We start from the raw sequence: 19,697 nt of genomic DNA, 5'->3' as shown, positions 1-19,697 counted from the left end.
AACGGAACGTGCGCATGGCCGCTGCGTGTGCTGTCCTGTCACGAGGCATTACCAGCCAGTGCTAGGAAAGCATCGCACACCGAAAGGCAACGCCCGCCCGGTGATGGTGTCGTACGAACTGACCCCCAACTACAGTGACAGCACGTGAGTCGACGGACGGCCTGGTCGGCGCACACCGAAACCAAATCCTACCCCAAACGAGCGCTTGCGTAACAAACTGGGCCACTTCGGAGGTGCAACCTGAATGAGTGATTTTGTGAATCTTGGAAGTGTGTCAAGCGTTTTATTTACCTTTAAGCCACATGTTTTGTAGCTTCGAAATTTCACTTCAATGCAATTTAAATTAAACTACTTAAAATTTTTAAATAATTTTTTTTTACGAAGTTAAATTTAGATTAAACTTCAATTTTCCCTAATGTTTTTCCACTGAAAAGTCTTAACAAACAAACATTTAAGCATTACTACTACAGTGACCGGCACGGAAAAGTGCCCACCTCGAAATTTTTTGATTTTCGATCAATTTTTTTTTCTTTATCCAACTAAATACACTGCAAATATTTGTTGTAACTCGTTTTATATGTTCTTTATGAGATTCACCTATGAGCTAGCGACAATAAACATATGTTAATTTTGAGAAAAAAATTATTAAAAACTTGTACCCAAAAAAGCAGTGACAAGAAAAAGTGCCCACTTTGAAATTTCGAGTTTGGCATAAACTTTTCCATTGAGGGCCAACCAATTTATTGCGTTTTAGGTTTGTTAGCACCATTTCTGATGTTTATACATGTATGATCACGTGTTTAATTCATGTTTGGTTGTAGATATACAATGTGTTAATATCAGGTTTTGGTGTCTCATTAATTTGAGTGTTACAATAAATTACATTGCATAAAATATGTTTTATGGCATTCATTAACATTAAAGTAATTCATTCAAAGCACGAAATCCACAAGGCAGCGGTAGGAAAAATCACAATGAAATTTTAAACGTAGGCGGATCGCCCTCGTAGGGGAGACATGTGCAAAACAGATGCACGCATGGACACTAAGATCATTCGTGAAATCAAAAAAATACAAAAGTTACTGTCAGAGAGGTCATGGAAACACTTTACTCATCAGTTTTCGAAAGAACTATCCGTCGTCGGCTTGTTGCATACGGGTTACAGAGCAGACTTGCTAGGAGGCTTCTTTATATGGACATGACCAATAAGGCCAAGCGTCTTAAGCTCGCTGAGGAACATGCTGCTATGCCTCTAGAGTACTGGAAAACGGTTCTGTGGTCTAACGAATCAAAATTTTGAACTTTTTAATCGAAAATGGCATGAACGTATATAGCGCAGATCGAAGGAGGCAATGCTGCAGGTTCGCCTCATACAGGGCACAGTATGCCATGAAGGGAGCAATATGGTGGTCTGGTGTTGTTTTCCGTCCAGTGGAGTGGGGAACCTTGGGAACATTAACGGTGTTAAAACTGCAGATTACAACATAAACATAAACATCCTGCAACAAAATTTGGAGATTTCACTGATCTTGACGGGCCTTGAAGAGAAGTTCGTTCTCCCGGCGGGGGCAAGTTTCACGCAGCCCGGCGGGGCCAAGTTCGACATACTGCCAAGAAAACGAAATCTTTCTTCCCGTCTTGTCGGACAAAACTGTTGAAATGACCTCCTCAGAGCCTGGAGGTTAAGAATTTGTGGGCAATTCTCGATGCCAGGGTGGACAAAACTGATGTATCGAATAAAAACGACAATTTTGAAGCTCTAATGCGCGCTGGAGAAGAATAAAATCCTAAAACTAAAAATCCTGGTAGAAAGCATGCCAAAGCGCCTTCAGCTGGTTCTAAAAGCTAAAAGAGAACACTAAAAAAAATCAAAATACTTTTATTATTACTTATTTTTATGTATACTAATGAATCACTGAAGTGGGCACTTTTTCTTGTCACTGCTTTTTTGGGTACAAGTTTTTAATAATTTTTTTCTCAAAATTAACATATGTTTATTGTCGCTAGCTCATAGGTGAATCTCATAAAGAACATATAAAACGAGATACAAAAAATATTTGCAGTGTATTTAGTTGGATTACGAAAAAGATATTGAGCGAAAATGAAAAAAAATCGAGGTGGGCACTTTTCCGTGCCGGTCACTGTATATTTAGACATGTACAGGGTATTCCTTTTGCTAATCCATGTCCTTTATTCTCCATCTATTCTGGGAATTTTTCTCTCAATTCCTTAATAAAATCTGCAGACTGTTCTCTTTAATACACTTTAATGTATCAATTTTTTAATTGTAAAACACACAAAAAAACACAGGAAAGATGACGTTTGGTGTGTTTTTCATCTGATTCATCAAAATAAAATTCGACAATTCAATGGTTTAATCCGGCAAACGGATCGGGTTTTAAAATCAACTGATGCAGTTCGAATATCATGTGCTGCAGTTAGAAATAATGCTGCTTCTGTTATGATATCATCTGAAAATCCCTGTAAGGCAAGTAACTTTTTTGCAAAATGGCAAGAATAGTTCCAATATTAAAATTTTGAAAGCACGGCGCCCCAAACTGCTGTTTAATTTGCTTACCGTATGATCCAGCTCTACCTACAGCTTATTTGAATTTAATGTAGTGATAGCAGTAGAGGTTGAACTAAAAATCAGATACTGATCTGAGAGGAGCAGTAGATGGCATAGTGAATCCAACTATCCTCTTAACAGCTGTTCCTTATTACCAAATTGGTAGTGGGTTGAAAATTTTGCTCGCCTAACCTCGCCAATGATTCATTGCGAACCACTCGCATACCGCAACAACCGGGCGAGACATTATGAATGAAGGACGAGCGTCGTCTCAGTGTCCATGCTACTAGAAGAACTTCCCCCCTAAAATAGACGCCACGCTGTATAAATAAAGCACGAAAATAGAGTTACATTGCGCCAGGAGTGGACTGCGCGGGGTTAAACGACGAAAAACTACCCTTACTTATTTTCTGTTGAGAGGTACCCAGGAATGCGTGGGTCATTGACCTTGACGTCGGGATTGTTCTTGACCGGTATGAGGGGGATTTTATGAAACTAGGTTCAGTTCGCCCTTTAACATGCTGACGTAATAATGATTTTCCGTACTGATTCCGATAAAACCTACCTCTTGCCGGCGGTGGCCGACTTAACGTCCTGCAGGAGCTGGTGCCGGAAGCAAACGACCGTGCGCCGTTCGTTACCGACGCCGATGGAAAAAGTCACGATGTCATGCTGGCTGAAGGCTTTACTTGCGCACACTTTGTGGATCAAGAACCGGCGATAGTTGTTGAACGGTGGGAAAATCAAGACACTGCAAGCGAAAAACAAGCGAATTGTAGAATATAAAAATATGTTTACGATTTGCTATTATGATTATATATTTTAATTGTGTGATGAATCAATTTATTTTACTGATACAACGTTAGTTTCTTGCTTTAATTTACAAAAAAAATATATATATTTACCTTTGACGCTACGGCATATGCATAGTCCCTTTCTAAAACCTTCCTAAATTACAGCCTTTCTCAAAAGTTTGGTTACAAACAAACCCCCGTAAGACATCGATTTGAAATTCGAATGCTTTGGCCAATGCAAAAATCGCACTACCGAAGCCAAGCCAGAGACATAATTAGCCCCGAACCGCGCGGATGGGTTTACTTCTCCAACACCTAATTAAGAATGCGAATGGAAGTGATTTTCGGTTCCGCTGGTTTCCCACCACCGTCCAGTAAGATGACCTCATCATCATCAATTGGAAAACCGATGTGCAGGTGGTGGTCGTGGTGGTTGGCGTAATGGAGCGAACCGCTTTAGTCCAATGGCCGGTGCATATTTAGCTCGTTTGCGCTGCCTCCGGACGTGACATAAAACAGAACATTCCACACAGCGAAAACGCACCATGTGGTTTGGTATAAATATTTATCCGTGCAGTTTTTTTTTTTGCTTCGTATTTACGTGGCACGATCCGAGTAAGATTAAGCCTGTGAAAGATGAATGAAGGAAACAGATTGCAAGACAAAATCCGAGTTATGACCCCAGAATGGCATCTACATGATGCGCAACTAGTTTGCACAGATGCTAAATTAATTTGCAACTTAAAATGCTGGATTCAGGTTTGGTTCAGCGCATTAAGGTTACAGGTTGAGTTTTCGAAGAAGCTACAATAAAAGCAATTTTTTACATTATAAACATAACCTTCCTTTTCGCGTGTATGTTGTCTACATTGAGGAATTATATTCGAATAGTATTACTAACTTGATAAAATCATTTTTATGTACATCTCATGGTACGATTTGTTCCATAGTCTTGAAAAAAAAACACATTTAAAAACAAAATGTGAATGAAGACAAATGGACTGTATATAAGCCTGTGAAAGATGAATGAAGGAAACAGATTGCAAGACAAAATCCGAGTTATGACCCCAGAATGGTATCTACATGATGCGCAACTAGTTTGCACAGATGCTAAATTAATTTGCAACCAAAAACGCTGGATTCGGTTTTGAATGACTGGGATAAGTATGGCGCATTAAGGTTACATGTTGAGTTTTCGAAGAAGCTACAATAAAAGCAATTTTTTACATTATAAACATAACCTTCCTTTTCGCGTGTATGTTGTCTACATTGAGGGATCATATTCAAATAGTATTTCTTATTTCATAAAATCAATTTCTATAAACATCTTACTGTACGATTTGACCCATAAAGTCTTAAAAAAAAACCTTTTGAAAACACAATGTTAATGAATACAAATGGACTGTACATTGCCACTCTACAAGACAACTCAAAACTGTAGCAAATAGTACCAAACATGTTGAGACAAGGCGTCATTTGTTTCAATTGAACGCAAGAGCATCATGGCCAGGGTAGATCTGCACATCACTATTGTGATTATGCAAATTTGTCAAGCGGCCAACACTAAATATGAACAGTTGTTTGCAACTGTAAAAAGGTGAAATTCAAAGAAATTGATAATCCGACTCGGTCTAATAAAATTATAAAAATTTCAATAATGTAATTTTAAAGTAGTGGAGGTTTAAATCTAATAATAATCAGAAATTGAGCTCATCGCTTTAAATATTAATAATGTAATTTGAAAGTAGTGTAGTGTGTACATCTAATAGTATTTGTAATTTTTCAGAAATTGAGCTCATCACTTATCCTTATCCCGTGGAAGAAACGTGCACGGAGGAAAATCATGTACAGATGGAAAAACAGGTAACCGCGTCCGCGCAAATAAGAGAAAGAAAGTACCGTTAGCTTCATCGAAGCGCTCGACAGTTGCTTCGGCGTTATTATTCGCGGGTTCTGGGTCACCAGTGCGTGATAAAGACGGGATGATGATGAAGATGATGCTCCACAGCCGAGCAAAAAGGATGGCGTAAATGTGTGAAACTTTGGCCAACGCTATCCGGTGGGCCGGATGATGATGACCAGCGAAGTGGCAAACTTATTTCGTTGTTTTATTTTATAATTATTTTTTTAGTTTTACTTACGCCTTTGGATTGGCCCTCTCGATGAACCGCCGGATGTCCAGATCCACACAGTATACGAAGTCCTCATCCGCGACGCTCAGGTACCGATTTACTATTAAATTATCCAGCTTGGCTGCCGAATTACACACGCGGACGGGGAGGTACGGGGTATCCGAAAGTCCTACCCCAAACCAAAGACTCCGTTACCCAAGGCCCGGGAATGCTAACCGACGCGAGGGCCGGTTGTCACGGTGGAAAATGTGTTGAACGATTTGCCTCCGCGAGAGAACTTTTAACGCTTGCCTAGCCGTTCTGACGATTCGATCGGAACAGACGAAATGTTGTGGTGGAGCAAAGGAACGGCCAATATCAACCGCCACGCAAACACTTCGTTTCACTGATGGGGGCCACTTGGTAGTGGTGGTGGCTTTTTTTCTTCACTAGTTTTCTTTGCCCAATGGCTATCTAGTTTAATTTATCGGCTCAGCTCCCAATTTCCAGACCATTTCCGGAGCTAGAAGTGCGGAATCGTTGCCCCGTGCTCCACGAACCGTTTATTGTATCCTCACTGATCTATAGCTGAATTTGATTTCTTTCACATATTCCATGTACATCACTCGATTAGAATCGGAGTGCAACGCACGAGACTAGAAAATTGATCACTTTTAGTGCAAGAAATACAATTCAACGATACTTTGTTACCACCAAAAACACTAGGTGAACGCAGGCCACTGACGGAACGTACGTGTTTTCACCGCTCCGATGATAGCCAAGACAGAAGCTACTGGGGGGATAAATACATCTGCCAAGAAACGAGATGCCTTTGCAGGAACGACGAGATCTCGATACACGTTCGCGGGGGGCGCCATCCGCCGCATCGGCACACACTGAACAGAAACACACAGCTGAATATTGTGTGTGCTTACAGCAGAACGCATTCGGGTCGAACAACGGGCACAGACACCACACTCTGCTGCACGAAGACGGCGCGCGAGGGTTTCTGCTGAAACTCTTGGCGAAGAAACCCCGTCGATGGACTTTTCACGCGCGTCTGCTTCTTGGAATCAGCTTTCGTACTTCGCTGTATGAGCGAGTATTCATCAAAACAAACTGCTTCATCTCTTTTTCTCCCTTTCACCTGTTGTGAGCACTGACAGCGAATGTCAAAAGAAATTCAAAATCGGGAAAATAAATAATTTTTTTAGACTTCTACTAACATTAACGCATTATAAAACTATACTCAATGCCACATTCCTTCTAAACGCTAATTATTTGCTAATTAAAAGAGTCGATTTCTAATTCTGCGGCAATACATTTCGAGGCAAACCATGTTGACGTTGCTGTCTAATCATAGTTCCGAATGTTAGTAAACAAAGCAACAGTGTGCCGGGAAAATGCCTCAGGAATTGCGCGTAGTGCGTTGTTTTCAGTGTTCCAAATTCCAGGTTTGTCCGAAATTTGGTCGAAATTGGCCAGCTTATTAATTGTGGCTTTGGTTTTCCTAACTTTGAAGGTTGACATCGTCAAAAAAGCTAACAAATGGATGTGCAAGGTATGCGGTGTAAAGCAATCGCTGATGAAAGAATACTTCAGAGGTTCTGGAAAAGAATGCAGATCTGTGGTGCATGAGCTAACGGAACGGAATATTGCTACGGATGACCAGGAGGCTAAACTTGCCGAGTTTGTGTTACAGAACGATATTCAGCTTCCGAAACCCTCTACTCACACGCCAATGGTGGAGGGATCCATCCAAGAATCATCTTCGTCAAACGATTACATGCTTACCAACAATGTAGCTAGCAAATGGGATTCGTTTGTACCTAAAAAGGACGAGGAAGATGTGTCGGACGGTTTAGAATTGGAGAAAGCACTAGCACAAGTTTCTGACACACATTTCGACCGTGAAAAGGTGCATGTACCAGGTACAAGGAAGTATAGTGGAAATCGTTCAAGTAAATGGGGCCATTTTCGGCAAGTAACAGAAGCTGAATCGATTGAAGATGATTCGGGAGACCTTTTTAACGACCGACAGAAGTCAACAATCGACTATGTGAGTAACAATGAGGCAGGACCAAAAATTTCTAAACAAGCTCTTAATGTTAATCGACAGAGAACACCTCACATAAGTACAATTAATCAGCCTAAAGCGCTCGTCAATTTTCATCAGAAGAAACCTATCCACAGAGTACAGCCATGCGTTCCAATTGGTCATTCCGATTCCTTTTCTCCCATGGATGAAGAAACAAATACTGTGTGTAAGAAACGAAAACATCTAGATGCAACTGCTACACCGTTGATGAATTTCGGAAAACGCCCTACCAAGGAAAACTCATCATCTAAACCTTCGGCGGAAAGCGGTTCCTTATTCGAAACAGTATCGAAGAGACAAAACCTGGACAATGCTGGATCTAGCTGCGCCTCAAAGTGGGCTAAATTTGTGGCGGAGGATGAAGAAACGAACGGAAATCTTGACGATTTTTTGTGTCTTTCTTAGTATTGCAAATGATCATTTTCTAACACTCAGTTATGATAACATTCTTGCAAGCGTTTATTATGTAGCTAAAGAATCCAAAAATAAATAATTAAAAATATAATAACTGATGTAACAAACATTCCACCGTACATTACGTACTTGTCTTCCACAAGTCTTCGTTCAATCATTTTCATCGTTTGATTCGACAAACCCAGAGTACTTCCCACATCCATGATTCGCCTTCGAGCCCCTTTCAGTGTTTCGCGTTGAGATTTTAATCCATCCAAGACACTAGAACCAGTCCAGAGCATTTCGTCGACACCACGGTGCGCGTTTTGCATGGAATTATGATGCTGTAAGGAATAATCGATATCGATCGATGTCTCGGCATTGGCAGTGAACCGTTTGTTTAGTAAGCTTTCCCGTTCGGCCAGTTCCGCTGCCCGACGCTGTTTTTTATCTTGATACAACTTCAGAGCTGCTTGCAGGTGTCGGATATCGTATTTCAGCTGATCGACACGCATCTTGGCATTTTGCCGCTGGGCAACGGGCACTTTAAAGAGCAGTACATCCAACCTATCGCAGTTGCTGCAATGAAACGTGGCGAGTAAGATTTTACATTCTTGAGTGTTCTACCATTTACCTTACCCATTGACTATCGTGATTTTCTTTTCGATGTCCTGTTCGATTTCTCCAGAATCGTAACGCACGTCGTTTAAACGTTGAAAGCACTGTTGTGTTTCCTGGATCACACTATTCGTTTGCATATATAACGCCTCCATTTTCGTTGGTGGCCTGCCCAGCGATGCGAGTAAACTGATGGGTTATTGGATTAGCAAATGTTTAGCACAACACAGCACAATTATCACGTCTGCCGCAAAATCACTAAATACTGGTGTTGGCACAATCGTTTTGTTGTGACACGTACAAAATGACGGACTCCTCTTTACGAACCGTGCGACATCTATCGGTAAAATAATAAAGCTCAATGTTAACAAATGATAAATTTAAATTTCATTCCGGTTCATGAGTTCAACGTCCTCCAAGTTTCAGTACATTTAATTATATTTTATTGTGCTTTATTATAGGCAACAACAAAATTTTCTATGAATCATATTCCAACGGGCAATGGATCGTTTATTTTGAATAGAATTATGACTAAAGTTGAACTCGCTGCTCTAAACATCCTTCTGTCAAACTCCTTACGTCGAAATCGTATGTTTACGTTTTTTGTGCAACTTCACGGAAATCCCATATTCACAGAAACAACAATCTTATTTCCATCGGTTTTTCAGTGTGGCGTGAAAAGTTTATCGTTTGATGTCGAAAATGTGCCTGAATCATTTTAAAGTTGTATGTCTTCTAAAGCATTGTGTTGCGATGGTCGTATAGTGTGTTGATACTTCGATTCAGATTTAATTTTTGATATGGGATTGAACTTGTTTTGAATCCTATGGGAATCGGTCACATCAGCTGACGATCTGTGATTGCTAAGTATAGAGCGATAACGAATCGTTCGAGCCCAATTGATGTTAATATTTTCAGTCAATTAAAGACTCAAATCCCAAATATTAAACATCTTCTGCTCCAAAAGTCCGTTCTGGGTGCAGCACTGCGCAGAAAATCTAATTGTGGTGCCGTGCGTTGTATGAATAACAAGTAACCGATGGCTGTTTCAAAGTTCAGGTGAGTAATTCCAAGTTTTATTTGCTAAAATCGCCCAAAATTATCGAGCTTAACTTTTCCTATGCAAGTTGGCTTGTCGGTACAGTCATCTCTGCCGTGACCGGTTTGAGCATGTTGCATACTCTATTAGCATTGCGTGTATTGCATTGGTGGAGGTGCCAATAAAAGAAACAAGTTGGTTCACACATTTCTTGCCGGTAACATAATCGTATGTCAAACAATAGGAACGCACAACAATGAAACAATTATAGTTTTTCGGTCATTGCACCTGGTACAATAGGCCAGAAAAGACATTTGAAAAAAAGTTCCTGTTTGTTTACTTTGCTTTCGGTTTTCGCAAACGGTAAATTAGTTGCGTATGATCAAATTGCATTTAATGCACATGACATCAATGTGCATGTCGGGTTGAACAGTGAAACGTATACTTCGCGAGCAACTTGTACCGTGTTTAGCAGCTCTCTCTCATCGCGTTTCCGTAGTGTAGCGGTTATCACGTCTGCTTCACACGCAGAAGGTCCCCGGTTCGAACCCGGGCGGAAACAGGTTTCTCTTTTTTTTTCGTTTCACATAATTTATTTTTTGGCCACAGTGTTTTATTGTAATTTGTTTTTTTATTGATTAGTTAAAGTAATATGAAACATCATCATTTCTTATTTTGATATGTTTTACAGCGATGTCGACGAGTATGGCTTCAAACGGGAACCGGATTTTGACTACCAGTCATACGAAAACATTATGTCCAGCTACCTCACGGTGCTCACGACGCGAAGCATGCGTTGGCAAAAGTACCTTAAAGGCACAGACATGTTGAAGGACCAGAGTAAGCTGAAACGCTTTGTCCGCAAAGGCGTACCAGGTCCGCTGCGGGAGGAAGTCTGGATGAAATCATCCGGTGCGTTCCAGCTGCAGCAGAAAGAGCCAACGCTCTACCAGAAGTTGCTCACGTATGAGTACGATCAGGATATAGGTAAGACGAAATGAACGAACGAGAAGAGATGAAACTTTCACAGCAGGACTATTTTCATTTAACCTACTGTCAATCCTTAGCTGACCAAATTAAGCTCGACTTACCGAGAACATTTCCCGACAACATACATTTTGAACAGTACCAGGTAAGCCTGTACAATGTTTTGATTGCCTTTGCCCATCATAATCGGACGGTCGGATATTGCCAGGGCTTAAACTATATAGCAGGTACGTAGTTTGGTTCATCCGTCTTACGTTTCAAATACATTCTACCTCCTTTTTTCGCGCCGATAGGTTTGCTGTTGATCGTTACCAAAAACGAAGAGTCTACATTTTGGCTCTTGAAGGTGCTCATAGAAAACATTGTACCCCTGTACCATACGAAGACGATGGACAACCTAATCACCGACATTGACGTACTTAGCGAGCTGATTAGACTGCGAGTTCCAGACGTACACCGACACATCTTCGACTTGGGTAAGTGGGCAGTTTCTCGCGAATGAGTGACGCTAATTACTCCATTTTAGACACATACCTTACGTTATCCCCTCCTTCACAGGGCTACCGTGGCCGGTAATAGCGACCAAATGGTTCATCTGCCTGTACGCCGAAGTGGTACCGACGGAAACTGTGCTTCGCATATGGGATTGCCTGTTTCTGGAGGGTAACAAAATTTTGCTTCGAGTAGGGCTAACGATTGTGGTACGGTTGCGTCAAGAGCTACTCGCAACCGATGACATTTCGACGTTGATCGGCCAGTTTCGGTCGTTGGAAAAGTCCGGCGTGCTCATGGATTGCCACGAGTTCATGAAGAGCGTGTTCAAGGTACCGGGCAATCTGCGCCGGTCGCAGATAAATGCACTACGGCAAAAGTTTTACAGCGAACGGATGGCAAACAAAAGCAAAGGCTCCTAGGGGTTGGAGAGCTATATTCAGAAGAGATATAGACTGAATATAGTATAATTGAAAGCATGTTCGAACATGCCGGCTGTTGCCAGCACCCGCACATCTGAGCTCGAGTCGATGAACAGTGTATTATCCAGAGCAGCATCTGCTTTAGTTAATGCACTGTTTATCGGGAAGGGTCTCAGATATGCTATGTTTTTACTCTGCGCGAGAAAATGTTTTGATTTTACTACACCGACCCATCGGCATCTAGTACCAGCTGTTATAGCCTGTTTGAGTCTATTAGGCAAATTTATTATTTCTTCTAAATAATTATTACGCTTTCGTACGTTATGTTTATTTGTTACAATGGTATATGAAAAGTTATAGTTCAATTCAAGCTCCTCTTTTAAGTTGCGCTCATAAGGGAGACAATAAAATTGGGCTGTATTTTGAGTAGTTTAGTAAGATCAAAAGCTTTATGCAACCGTTTGAGTGTAGTTACTAGGTAAGGCATGAATTATAAGCTGGTTTCTCTATTATCATCCACCTTAAATGTGAAGAACAGAAGTGTTTCAAACCTTTTAAAATCTAAAGATCCGATCAGATACCATCAATTTTGCATAATCTCCGACCATGGCAACCTGAGAATGTGTTAGTATCGGTAAAAAAAACTCTTGAACCTGCTCGTTTCTCCTAGAGCTATGATCATGTCCTAACTTAATCTTCAACTTTACGAACAAAATACCATTTCGTGGTGCTTTGAATTTGAATTATGCCTAAAACAAGTAATCCTAATCGTATTTCCTTGCATTAGTTCCATTTCCAAAATAACACTGCCTAGTAGAATAGCATATCTTGGCTCAAGCGTATCAACGTTGTTAACAAAACTCCGGTAACGTAAACTATAAGGACGTTTTTAATGTAATCAATGAGACTAAAATAAAGTATCAAAACTACATTTATAGAAGCTTTAAAAAATGGTGACAGATTTTCTCAATAGTAGCGTTGTAGTGAAAATTTAAAGTTAAAGCATACTATCAATATAACATATCTTATAAATTTTACGCTGAATAATGGTAATCAATAAAAAAATTTATCCATTCATAGCTTTTGTCGAGTTTGTTGATTGTTTTTTTTTAATATGATGTAAATTTAGCGCAATTGCGTAATATTTTTATGTCTATATAGATTTCGAATGGCACTTAAACTGGTGAGAAATACTTTAAGCATATTCCAGAGTTAAAAAAAGATAAATAGGTGCGAAAACATGTAATTCCAGGAACAAATTGTAAGGAACATCTCAATAAGTCTCGACATATTTCAGCAAGGTGAAATTTTGCATAAGGCGAAATTGAATCCCAAAGGAATTCACTAATAGCAAGTCACACACACGGTCAGTTGAGAAATGCCACGAAAAAAAAGAAGAAAAGCTGTCTCTTGGTAATGGCTCGGAATCCCCACGTGTGGCCCCATCGAGGCCACGTGTGGTACACGTTTCTGCCACCCGTTAAGTAAAGGTTGTAGAATCGGTTGACTCAATTACTTTTCGTGAGGACACTGAAAGCGCGATGATGTGTCTGTTTTCGATGAATGAATGAATTATTTTGTCAACGGTCGTGACAGGTCTGCAAAAAAGTAGATTTAATGTCTTCTATCAAGTTATTAGTCATACGACACCCATGGGAAATTAGCAAAATAGTAAAACTTTTAAACTGATAACGCTTCATGACACGATATGAACGGTGAGATTGGTAGTTGCTCGCCTTATTCATTATCTTTATTAGTGCTGTAAATTCACTGATGAGCTTATGATGACTGACAAAATGTAATTTTTTTCAAAAACTATTAAGAGGCATGCGGTTTAACCCATGCTCAATGCAGGGATAAATATGTTATATGAAGTCACGAAAGACTGTCCCGAAAAGTCTTAAAGAATTCGTTTCAACCCAAAGGGCTTTTTGTCAACAAGGTTATGGGAGGGCACAATGTTGGCACGCTCGTGGGTCCGGTTTTTCCCAGCTGTCAAAAATTGCAAACGCTAATGACCACCGTGCACGTCATCATGGCAAACAATTATCTAGCCCCACACCCGCCATTGGCCACACAAGCCCTCCCGGGCGAAATGCAGGTCTAATGAGAACCCGTAGCATTTGTTGTCCCGTAACGGTTTGCATGAGATTGCTAGAGCTTCAATGCAAATGTTGGGCATTGTATTTTATTAACGTGCCACAAAGTGCAAACTTTTCCGTCCCCTGGGACCAGTGTCCCCGGTCCCAAGATGGCCGTAAACGGTTATCAAACAACCGCCAGATCCGAGTTACCACCTCTTTCGCCTTTCGCTGCTGGTTGGTCAAATGTGCCAATTCCAAGGACCACCGTGGCCATACTGCAGGCGGTTGGATTATTGGTTTAACCATCCGCTCTCCCTTGTGAGCAAAGAAAATACGGAACAAAGAAATGTGGCGCTTTCGGGTGCAACTAAATTGAACCCACGGGATTTCAGTGACATTCCCCAAATGAGGTCAAGTTTGATTTAGAAACCGGTGGCCGACTTATCGGGAAGCCAACGTTTCCCCGTGTTATTTTTTTATATTCCACGAAAGGAATAGAGAAATAAAGACAACAAATAGATTTCTTGATGAACAGACCAATTTGCGCATGGGTGCCATTTCTTGCAATTGTTAGTCACATATGTTTGAAAAGGAATACGCTCTGACAGGATGTTAACATATTTTGCCTAAAGGAACAGTTAAAGGATACACGTTCAGATCTTCCGCAAGTTCGACACTGGTCCCTTACCTCGCAGCAAAGAGGGCCCCAAGCAGCTATAATTTGCAGGCCCCAAAAACATACACTACATTGACCAATCAATATTGTAGATCAAAATTAGCAAAATTTCAATTTAGATCAAGCTGTACAATTTCCTTCATATTTTGCCATTGAAATGTTTTCAATACCAAAAGCCTTATATTCAAACCCTTATTTCATGCGAAACCATAAATAAATTTCTAAGAGAATTGTCTTTCGCGGCTATAATCAAAATTGACAAGTATTTTATTTTTTAAATTTTTTATTTGATAACTTTTTAGCCGTTTGTAACTGAAAAAGTACTTTTTTAATGATTACTATTACATTTGATTATGTGCAGGACATTACTTTGCTAATCCATGTCCATTATTCTTAAATTATTCTGCGAGTTTTCATTTTCTTTACATCTCTACCCTTATCTCTTTAATGAATGGTCAATCTTTTATATTTTAACCCAGAAAAAACACGAACCCGTAACGTTTGATAACTATTTCTTAATCAAAACACAATTCCAGTAATCCATTTGTATCATTCTCACATTTTAATATTCTTCATTTACATTACATTCGAATGTAAATTTTCAAACGCATACGACAAGATGATTGATAAGACAAGCAACTTTATAAAAATAATAAAAAGAATTTGATCATTAAAATTTGAAAAAAAAATGAGTAAAAAGCACGTGGTCCCCGGAAGCTCGGAGTTCCAAGCAGCTGCTTAGTTTGCTTACCCGATGATCCTCCCTATTTTCCTCGCAGTGCACGCTTATCATGCAGTTTCTGGCAAGTGGTGTTTTTTTTACGCACCACATCATCCTACATGCTTACTAGTTGGCAGATTCCTAGTCGTAATTTGTCTCTGACGATAATATAATAGAACCACTGTTTGCTGACCTAGAAACGTGTGCCTCTACGGGGCGGGAATGTTATTTTGTCGCATAACTATTTGATTAAATTTTATCCGGTTTATGACATTCTTATCGTACCGGATACAGCTCGGTTTGGTCTGCATTTAATTCTCAGGGTCAGACTTTCTGCGGTTGCTTTATTTATGTCTCTCTCCGACCAAAAACTACAGTTCTGGTTTATCCTTGCTGCATGTATGAGTTGATTGATGCATTGTGAGATATTGCTTTCAACCCGGGATTGGTACCATTTCTGCTCAGTAGCGAAAAAAAACTAGCCAAACCATTCTCATTTATTATTTAGCATTATGCACATGGCAGCACGGCTATTTTCTAATACTTTTCAGTTTCTTCAGCAAACATTATGTGGTGTATGCATTTGAATGATCTTTAGGATAGGAACACGTGATAGCATTTAAAAGACAATTCTTTCCGATGTTGTCTACCGATATTGTCATTTATCAATAAATAAAATAACATATTAACAGTTTATTCACGGTGCATTAAACAAAACGACGTAGGACGTTATCGTGAAAATTATCAAATAAGCCTTTTTAAGCCATTATGGGTTTTTTTTTCTTGGATAACGTATAGACTATTATTTAGTCTTGAAATATGCTATACGGCTTTACCTTCTTTTAGTATTTTAAATTGATAAAAAAACACCTGGCTCCCGTGCTCGTTGAGAGCAACTTGCTTAAAATGAAAAACTTCCCTTTTACGACGTAAGGACGAGACAAGATATTCTTAATTTTAATTGCTTCCAAACTAATGACTTTCCCAGGTGCAATTTGTCATGTGGCTACGCAGTCACGCGGTTGCCGGGCTGTGGATGCTCGAATGCGCCATCCCGGGGCCGAACGATGGGGGCGTTAATAATTCTCCCTTTTATTTTCTTAACGGCCGTGGTCTCATTTCTCACCGTAGCCATCCGACGCTTTGGCGAAAAATGCAAAAACACAGCAAAATAGCGAAACAACAAACCCATGGATCCTCGCAGCATAAGATTGATGGTAGCAATTGCTCGCTGTAACGAAGTGAAAATAATTCGATGCCGCAACGAAGATGGGCGCGCATTAATCGGACCGGTGGCGGGCGAAATTATTAATCCTTCTGGCAGTATATAAAAATTCTCTATACGTCCGAGGCCATCAATCAGCATTACATCACTCGATTACACCGTTGGAGTATGTCACAATTTTCGTCCATGACCGAGTACGTCGAGGAACGGCACCAGCGGAACGGGTAGCCAGATTAGCTGGCCTTACGACGGCCAATCTTCACTTTAACCATCTTTGCATTCCGTTTCCGGCTGCGGGAGTTCATTTGGTTTGGGAATTTGGAGCTTACGTTATGAATGGAATGGAGCTTACGTTATGAATGGAATGGAGACGCTTGCAAACAATAGTCCATTTTTAAATTCGCCATAAAACTGTCCGTAACTGTAAAACTTATAATTACGAACTAAATATGGTAGATTTAAAAAAATGAAGACTTACTACAATATTTTTAATTAATAAAGTGAGCGTCTCTTTATTGTTTGTATTGTAAGTTATATTGAAATTTCAGTCGAAATAACAATCAACCCATATGATAAAGGCCGTTCTTATGTACTTACCAGATTGTTTACGAACGTTTATTTCGGACGAGTTAATCTTGCTCTCTACCGTTCTGAATTTAATTTTTTTTATCAGTATTTTGATTTTATTATTTAATTCATTCGTTCTCTGCCTTTGTTGTCTTCACATTGTTTAACAAACGACTCAGCAACGAAAGTTATAGTTTTATAAACAACTGTTATTTTTCTTCCTCTCTTCTGGTGTATTGTTACAATTCTTCCGTTAGTAAACGCACGTGTCGCGTTTCATTTCTTACAAAATAAAAAAAAAACACAACTACTCTACGCTGTCTACTACTACAGATGGCGATACGGTTAGTTTAATTCTTCTAGTTTTCACCGACACGTGAAGAGGTCGTAAAGGAAGGGGGAAGAACAGTGACCTATGTTCTGTGCTTGAAGGTGGTGATTTTACAAATCCAAGTTCTAAACACCCCCCAGTCGCTCACATCCGATCGTTCGCCTATGGTTGTCCCACGTTTATTTTTATTGCACAGTGCATTTAAGTGCATACAGCACTTTACATCGAGCGAATTTCGGTTCGGTTGTCATGTTGCAGTTGTTCATGCTTCCGAAGTAGAAATCTTTTGCATTATATTGGAACCGTGTTTAGTTTGCATGGTAGCTACAATTCTTTTCGCATTGAAGTATTCTAGTGGCTAAGAGGGCTCATCGTACTATCTTTAGCTCCGCAAATGCACATTCAGATAGTTTGATTTCTTGCTTTGTTTTATAACTTTTCCCATAGTGAAATCTCACCGAATGGGTGTATTAAGTCACATTTTATATTCTATACAAATAGTTTTGGTAGATGCAGTTACTCAAATCAGTTTTCACGTTGTTTGAAAATGACGATTTCTAGAGCTAACATGATAGGTTGCACACTGTATATCAGTGGTGTTTTCATCAAGTTCTACAGACCTTCTACCAGATTCGTTTTCTATACATAGCGATAATTTATACATTTATAACCGTTCTTTCAACCTAAACGCTCAATATTGCGCGGTGCCATATCTGTTGTTTTCATTTGGTTAACAACTGCAAACTGTTTCCTCAAAACAGCTTTCAAACAGTTTCCTGTTAGCCTCAATTTATTTTATTTCCTTTAAAGAACATGTATCACGTTTGTTATCGATTTTGTGGCTTATGTGGCCATGTAAATTTTCCATCAACTTGAGCTCGAGCTCATAACTTATGAGATTGTTTATTTTCGCAGTTGAAACGTTTCGCCCAGTGTTGTGAATAGTTTATTCAGTTTACTTCGTCTCGTCTGATGTACAATGTTTTTACGATTGGGCATATAAAAAAAAATGAAATAATTTTCGTCCATTCCTCGGCAGTTGTGTACTGAACTGGTATTGATACTGTTTCTTCTATGCTTCAATATATTACCTACAAACACATCGAAGCTACAAGAGGGATACTCCTATTTGTTTCAATTGCGTTTTCGTAAACAATTTCTCGAGATATCTTTAATGCAATGCCATGATTGCTTCGGTAATACTCAACATTTTTAAATCTCCGCTTGAGCCGGCTATGTTTAGAGGAAATTCCCCGTGAAACTTTACTTTGTGTTCCACCATTGTATATTATGATTCTCAAAGAGCGATAACTCTTTTTCGTTAATATTGGTTGTTTTTTTTTTAGAAATATTAGTAGTAGTTAGTTCACCCTGTAATGTTTTCTACGTTCATCTTGCTTAGTTACACTAATTTATTTCAATTTTTTGTGCGTAATTGCTTTCAATTGTTCATTATACCCATCCGTGAGCCCCCGGTACAAAGTTACAATCAATGTTGGTACGCCGCCATCGGGGTTTCATGGCATTTTGAACTGTGTCAAACATGCTTTAACACCCTACAATTCACTGTGCATAATTTGTAAATGTTAGCCTCTTGCGAAATGCTTTGTTCCCCATGCTACATGTACATGGAAGATTTACTTTTTTATTCGTATCCTTTTTCTTCCCGTGTCCTCTTAGGTAAGGTTAGGACACATGTAAAGCCACCGCTGCTTGTTATGAAAATATTGGATTATTCCCACTACACTGGCTCGTCTTGCGTTTGGGATTGTTGTTTTGTTCGATTTTTCTTTGTTTCGATTCATTTTAAGGCCAATATCGCTCGAGAACTTACGTTCAGAAAATCTACACCGATACCAGCGTAGCAAATTGTCGTAACCTTTTGGGTGGACGTTAGGAATTTTCTTGTGCTTTCTTCTTGGTAACTTTGTCTTAGATGTTCACTTGCGTTGCAAAATAAACCACCAACGTGTGAAAGGATGATGTAAAACTATGTTGACAGAATGCTAACGTACATGGGTGTATTTACGTTCTTCCTTTTGAGCGTTGGAGTTGCATAATGGACCAATGTTTGACTGTGCTGTTGCCCAATCTTTTGGGTGACATTACTAGTGGTCGACTTTAAAGAGGATTACAATTTGGTTTTGAAATGTTTCAAACCTTTTTGCGGCTTTCATATGATTATTTTGCTTGCTCACATAACCATTAGCTAACACAATAGCTATAACGCCAACAAGGGATCACATTGTATTTTAATAAGTAAAAGAAAATACTTAAAGAAAGTAAATCATATATTATCAAAACGTTTCTATTAAAATCCTGTTTCCACTCTGTTGAAACAATATAAAACATAAATAACAGTTTATGTTAAGTATTTTGAAAGATTTTAATAAAATTTTATCAAACTCTATGTATTTGAATAGTTCATGGAAAAAAGCTTTAACATAATTTTAATCAAGAAATTTAAAAGTAAATCCGACAAAATAATAAGCGTACTTTTCATGAAGTGGTTTTTAAGTTTATGCCACTAGAGTGAAATGTGAATGAAATTCGATTATTTTTTCCACCAC

General features: G+C 39.4%; 3 protein-coding genes and 1 non-coding gene across 5 annotated transcripts; 3 read left to right on the top strand and 1 right to left on the bottom strand.

Annotated features, from left to right (window-relative positions):
* The first annotated feature begins 6,770 nt into the window (after positions 1 to 6,770).
* Positions 6,771 to 8,315, top strand: LOC131272163 (MRN complex-interacting protein). The gene is made up of 2 exons (XM_058273811.1): positions 6,771 to 6,928; positions 6,997 to 8,315. Exons 1-2 carry the CDS (start codon positions 6,878 to 6,880, stop codon positions 7,975 to 7,977), a joined length of 1,032 nt encoding a protein of 343 aa, XP_058129794.1. The 5' UTR covers positions 6,771 to 6,877; the 3' UTR covers positions 7,978 to 8,315.
* LOC131272170 (probable Golgi SNAP receptor complex member 2) lies at positions 7,967 to 8,863 on the bottom strand. Its single transcript, XM_058273820.1, has 2 exons — positions 8,605 to 8,863; positions 7,967 to 8,544 (listed from the first exon to the last, which is right to left on the bottom strand). The coding sequence occupies exons 1-2, from the start codon at positions 8,736 to 8,738 to the stop codon at positions 8,043 to 8,045; spliced, it is 636 nt and encodes a 211-aa protein (XP_058129803.1). The 5' UTR covers positions 8,739 to 8,863; the 3' UTR covers positions 7,967 to 8,042.
* A 119-nt stretch (positions 8,864 to 8,982) lies between these two features.
* LOC131272164 (growth hormone-regulated TBC protein 1-A) lies at positions 8,983 to 12,462 on the top strand. Of its 2 annotated transcripts, none has more exons than XM_058273813.1 (5): positions 8,983 to 9,008; positions 10,314 to 10,609; positions 10,690 to 10,836; positions 10,903 to 11,085; positions 11,168 to 12,462. In XM_058273813.1, the coding sequence occupies exons 1-5, from the start codon at positions 8,983 to 8,985 to the stop codon at positions 11,521 to 11,523; spliced, it is 1,008 nt and encodes a 335-aa protein (XP_058129796.1). In that variant the 3' UTR covers positions 11,524 to 12,462. The 2 variants fall into 2 exon arrangements, with proteins under 2 accessions (XP_058129796.1, XP_058129795.1); XM_058273812.1 differs by lacking the exon at positions 8,983 to 9,008 and adding an exon at positions 9,265 to 9,642.
* Trnav-cac (transfer RNA valine (anticodon CAC)) lies at positions 10,112 to 10,184 on the top strand. The gene has a single exon. It is a non-coding gene; the product is annotated as a tRNA-Val (tRNA).
* Positions 12,463 to 19,697: the final 7,235 nt, after the last annotated feature.

This window comes from Anopheles coustani, chromosome 3 (assembly GCF_943734705.1).
Source record: "Anopheles coustani chromosome 3, idAnoCousDA_361_x.2, whole genome shotgun sequence".
Taxonomy (NCBI): Eukaryota; Metazoa; Arthropoda; class Insecta; order Diptera; family Culicidae; genus Anopheles; species Anopheles coustani.
The sequence above is the reverse complement of the archived record's forward strand: the minus strand, read 5'-3'. Positions and strand labels throughout refer to the sequence as shown.

Excerpts from the sequence above, each read along its gene's own strand:
- LOC131272163 (XM_058273811.1), top strand. The coding sequence starts at position 6,878 with ATGCCTCAGGAATTGCGCGTAGTGCGTTGTTTTCAGTGTTCCAAATTC. Across the intron at positions 6,929-6,996 it reads TTCAGTGTTCCAAATTCCAG|GTTGACATCGTCAAAAAAGC; the intron begins GTTTGTCCGAAA and ends CTAACTTTGAAG.
- LOC131272170 (XM_058273820.1), bottom strand. The coding sequence starts at position 8,738 with ATGGAGGCGTTATATATGCAAACGAATAGTGTGATCCAGGAAACACAA. Across the intron at positions 8,545-8,604 it reads AAAATCACGATAGTCAATGG|CAACTGCGATAGGTTGGATG; the intron begins GTAAGGTAAATG and ends GTTTCATTGCAG.
- LOC131272164 (XM_058273813.1), top strand. The coding sequence starts at position 8,983 with ATGAGTTCAACGTCCTCCAAGTTTCA. Across the intron at positions 10,837-10,902 it reads GGGCTTAAACTATATAGCAG|GTTTGCTGTTGATCGTTACC; the intron begins GTACGTAGTTTG and ends TCGCGCCGATAG. Across the intron at positions 11,086-11,167 it reads CCGACACATCTTCGACTTGG|GGCTACCGTGGCCGGTAATA; the intron begins GTAAGTGGGCAG and ends CCTCCTTCACAG.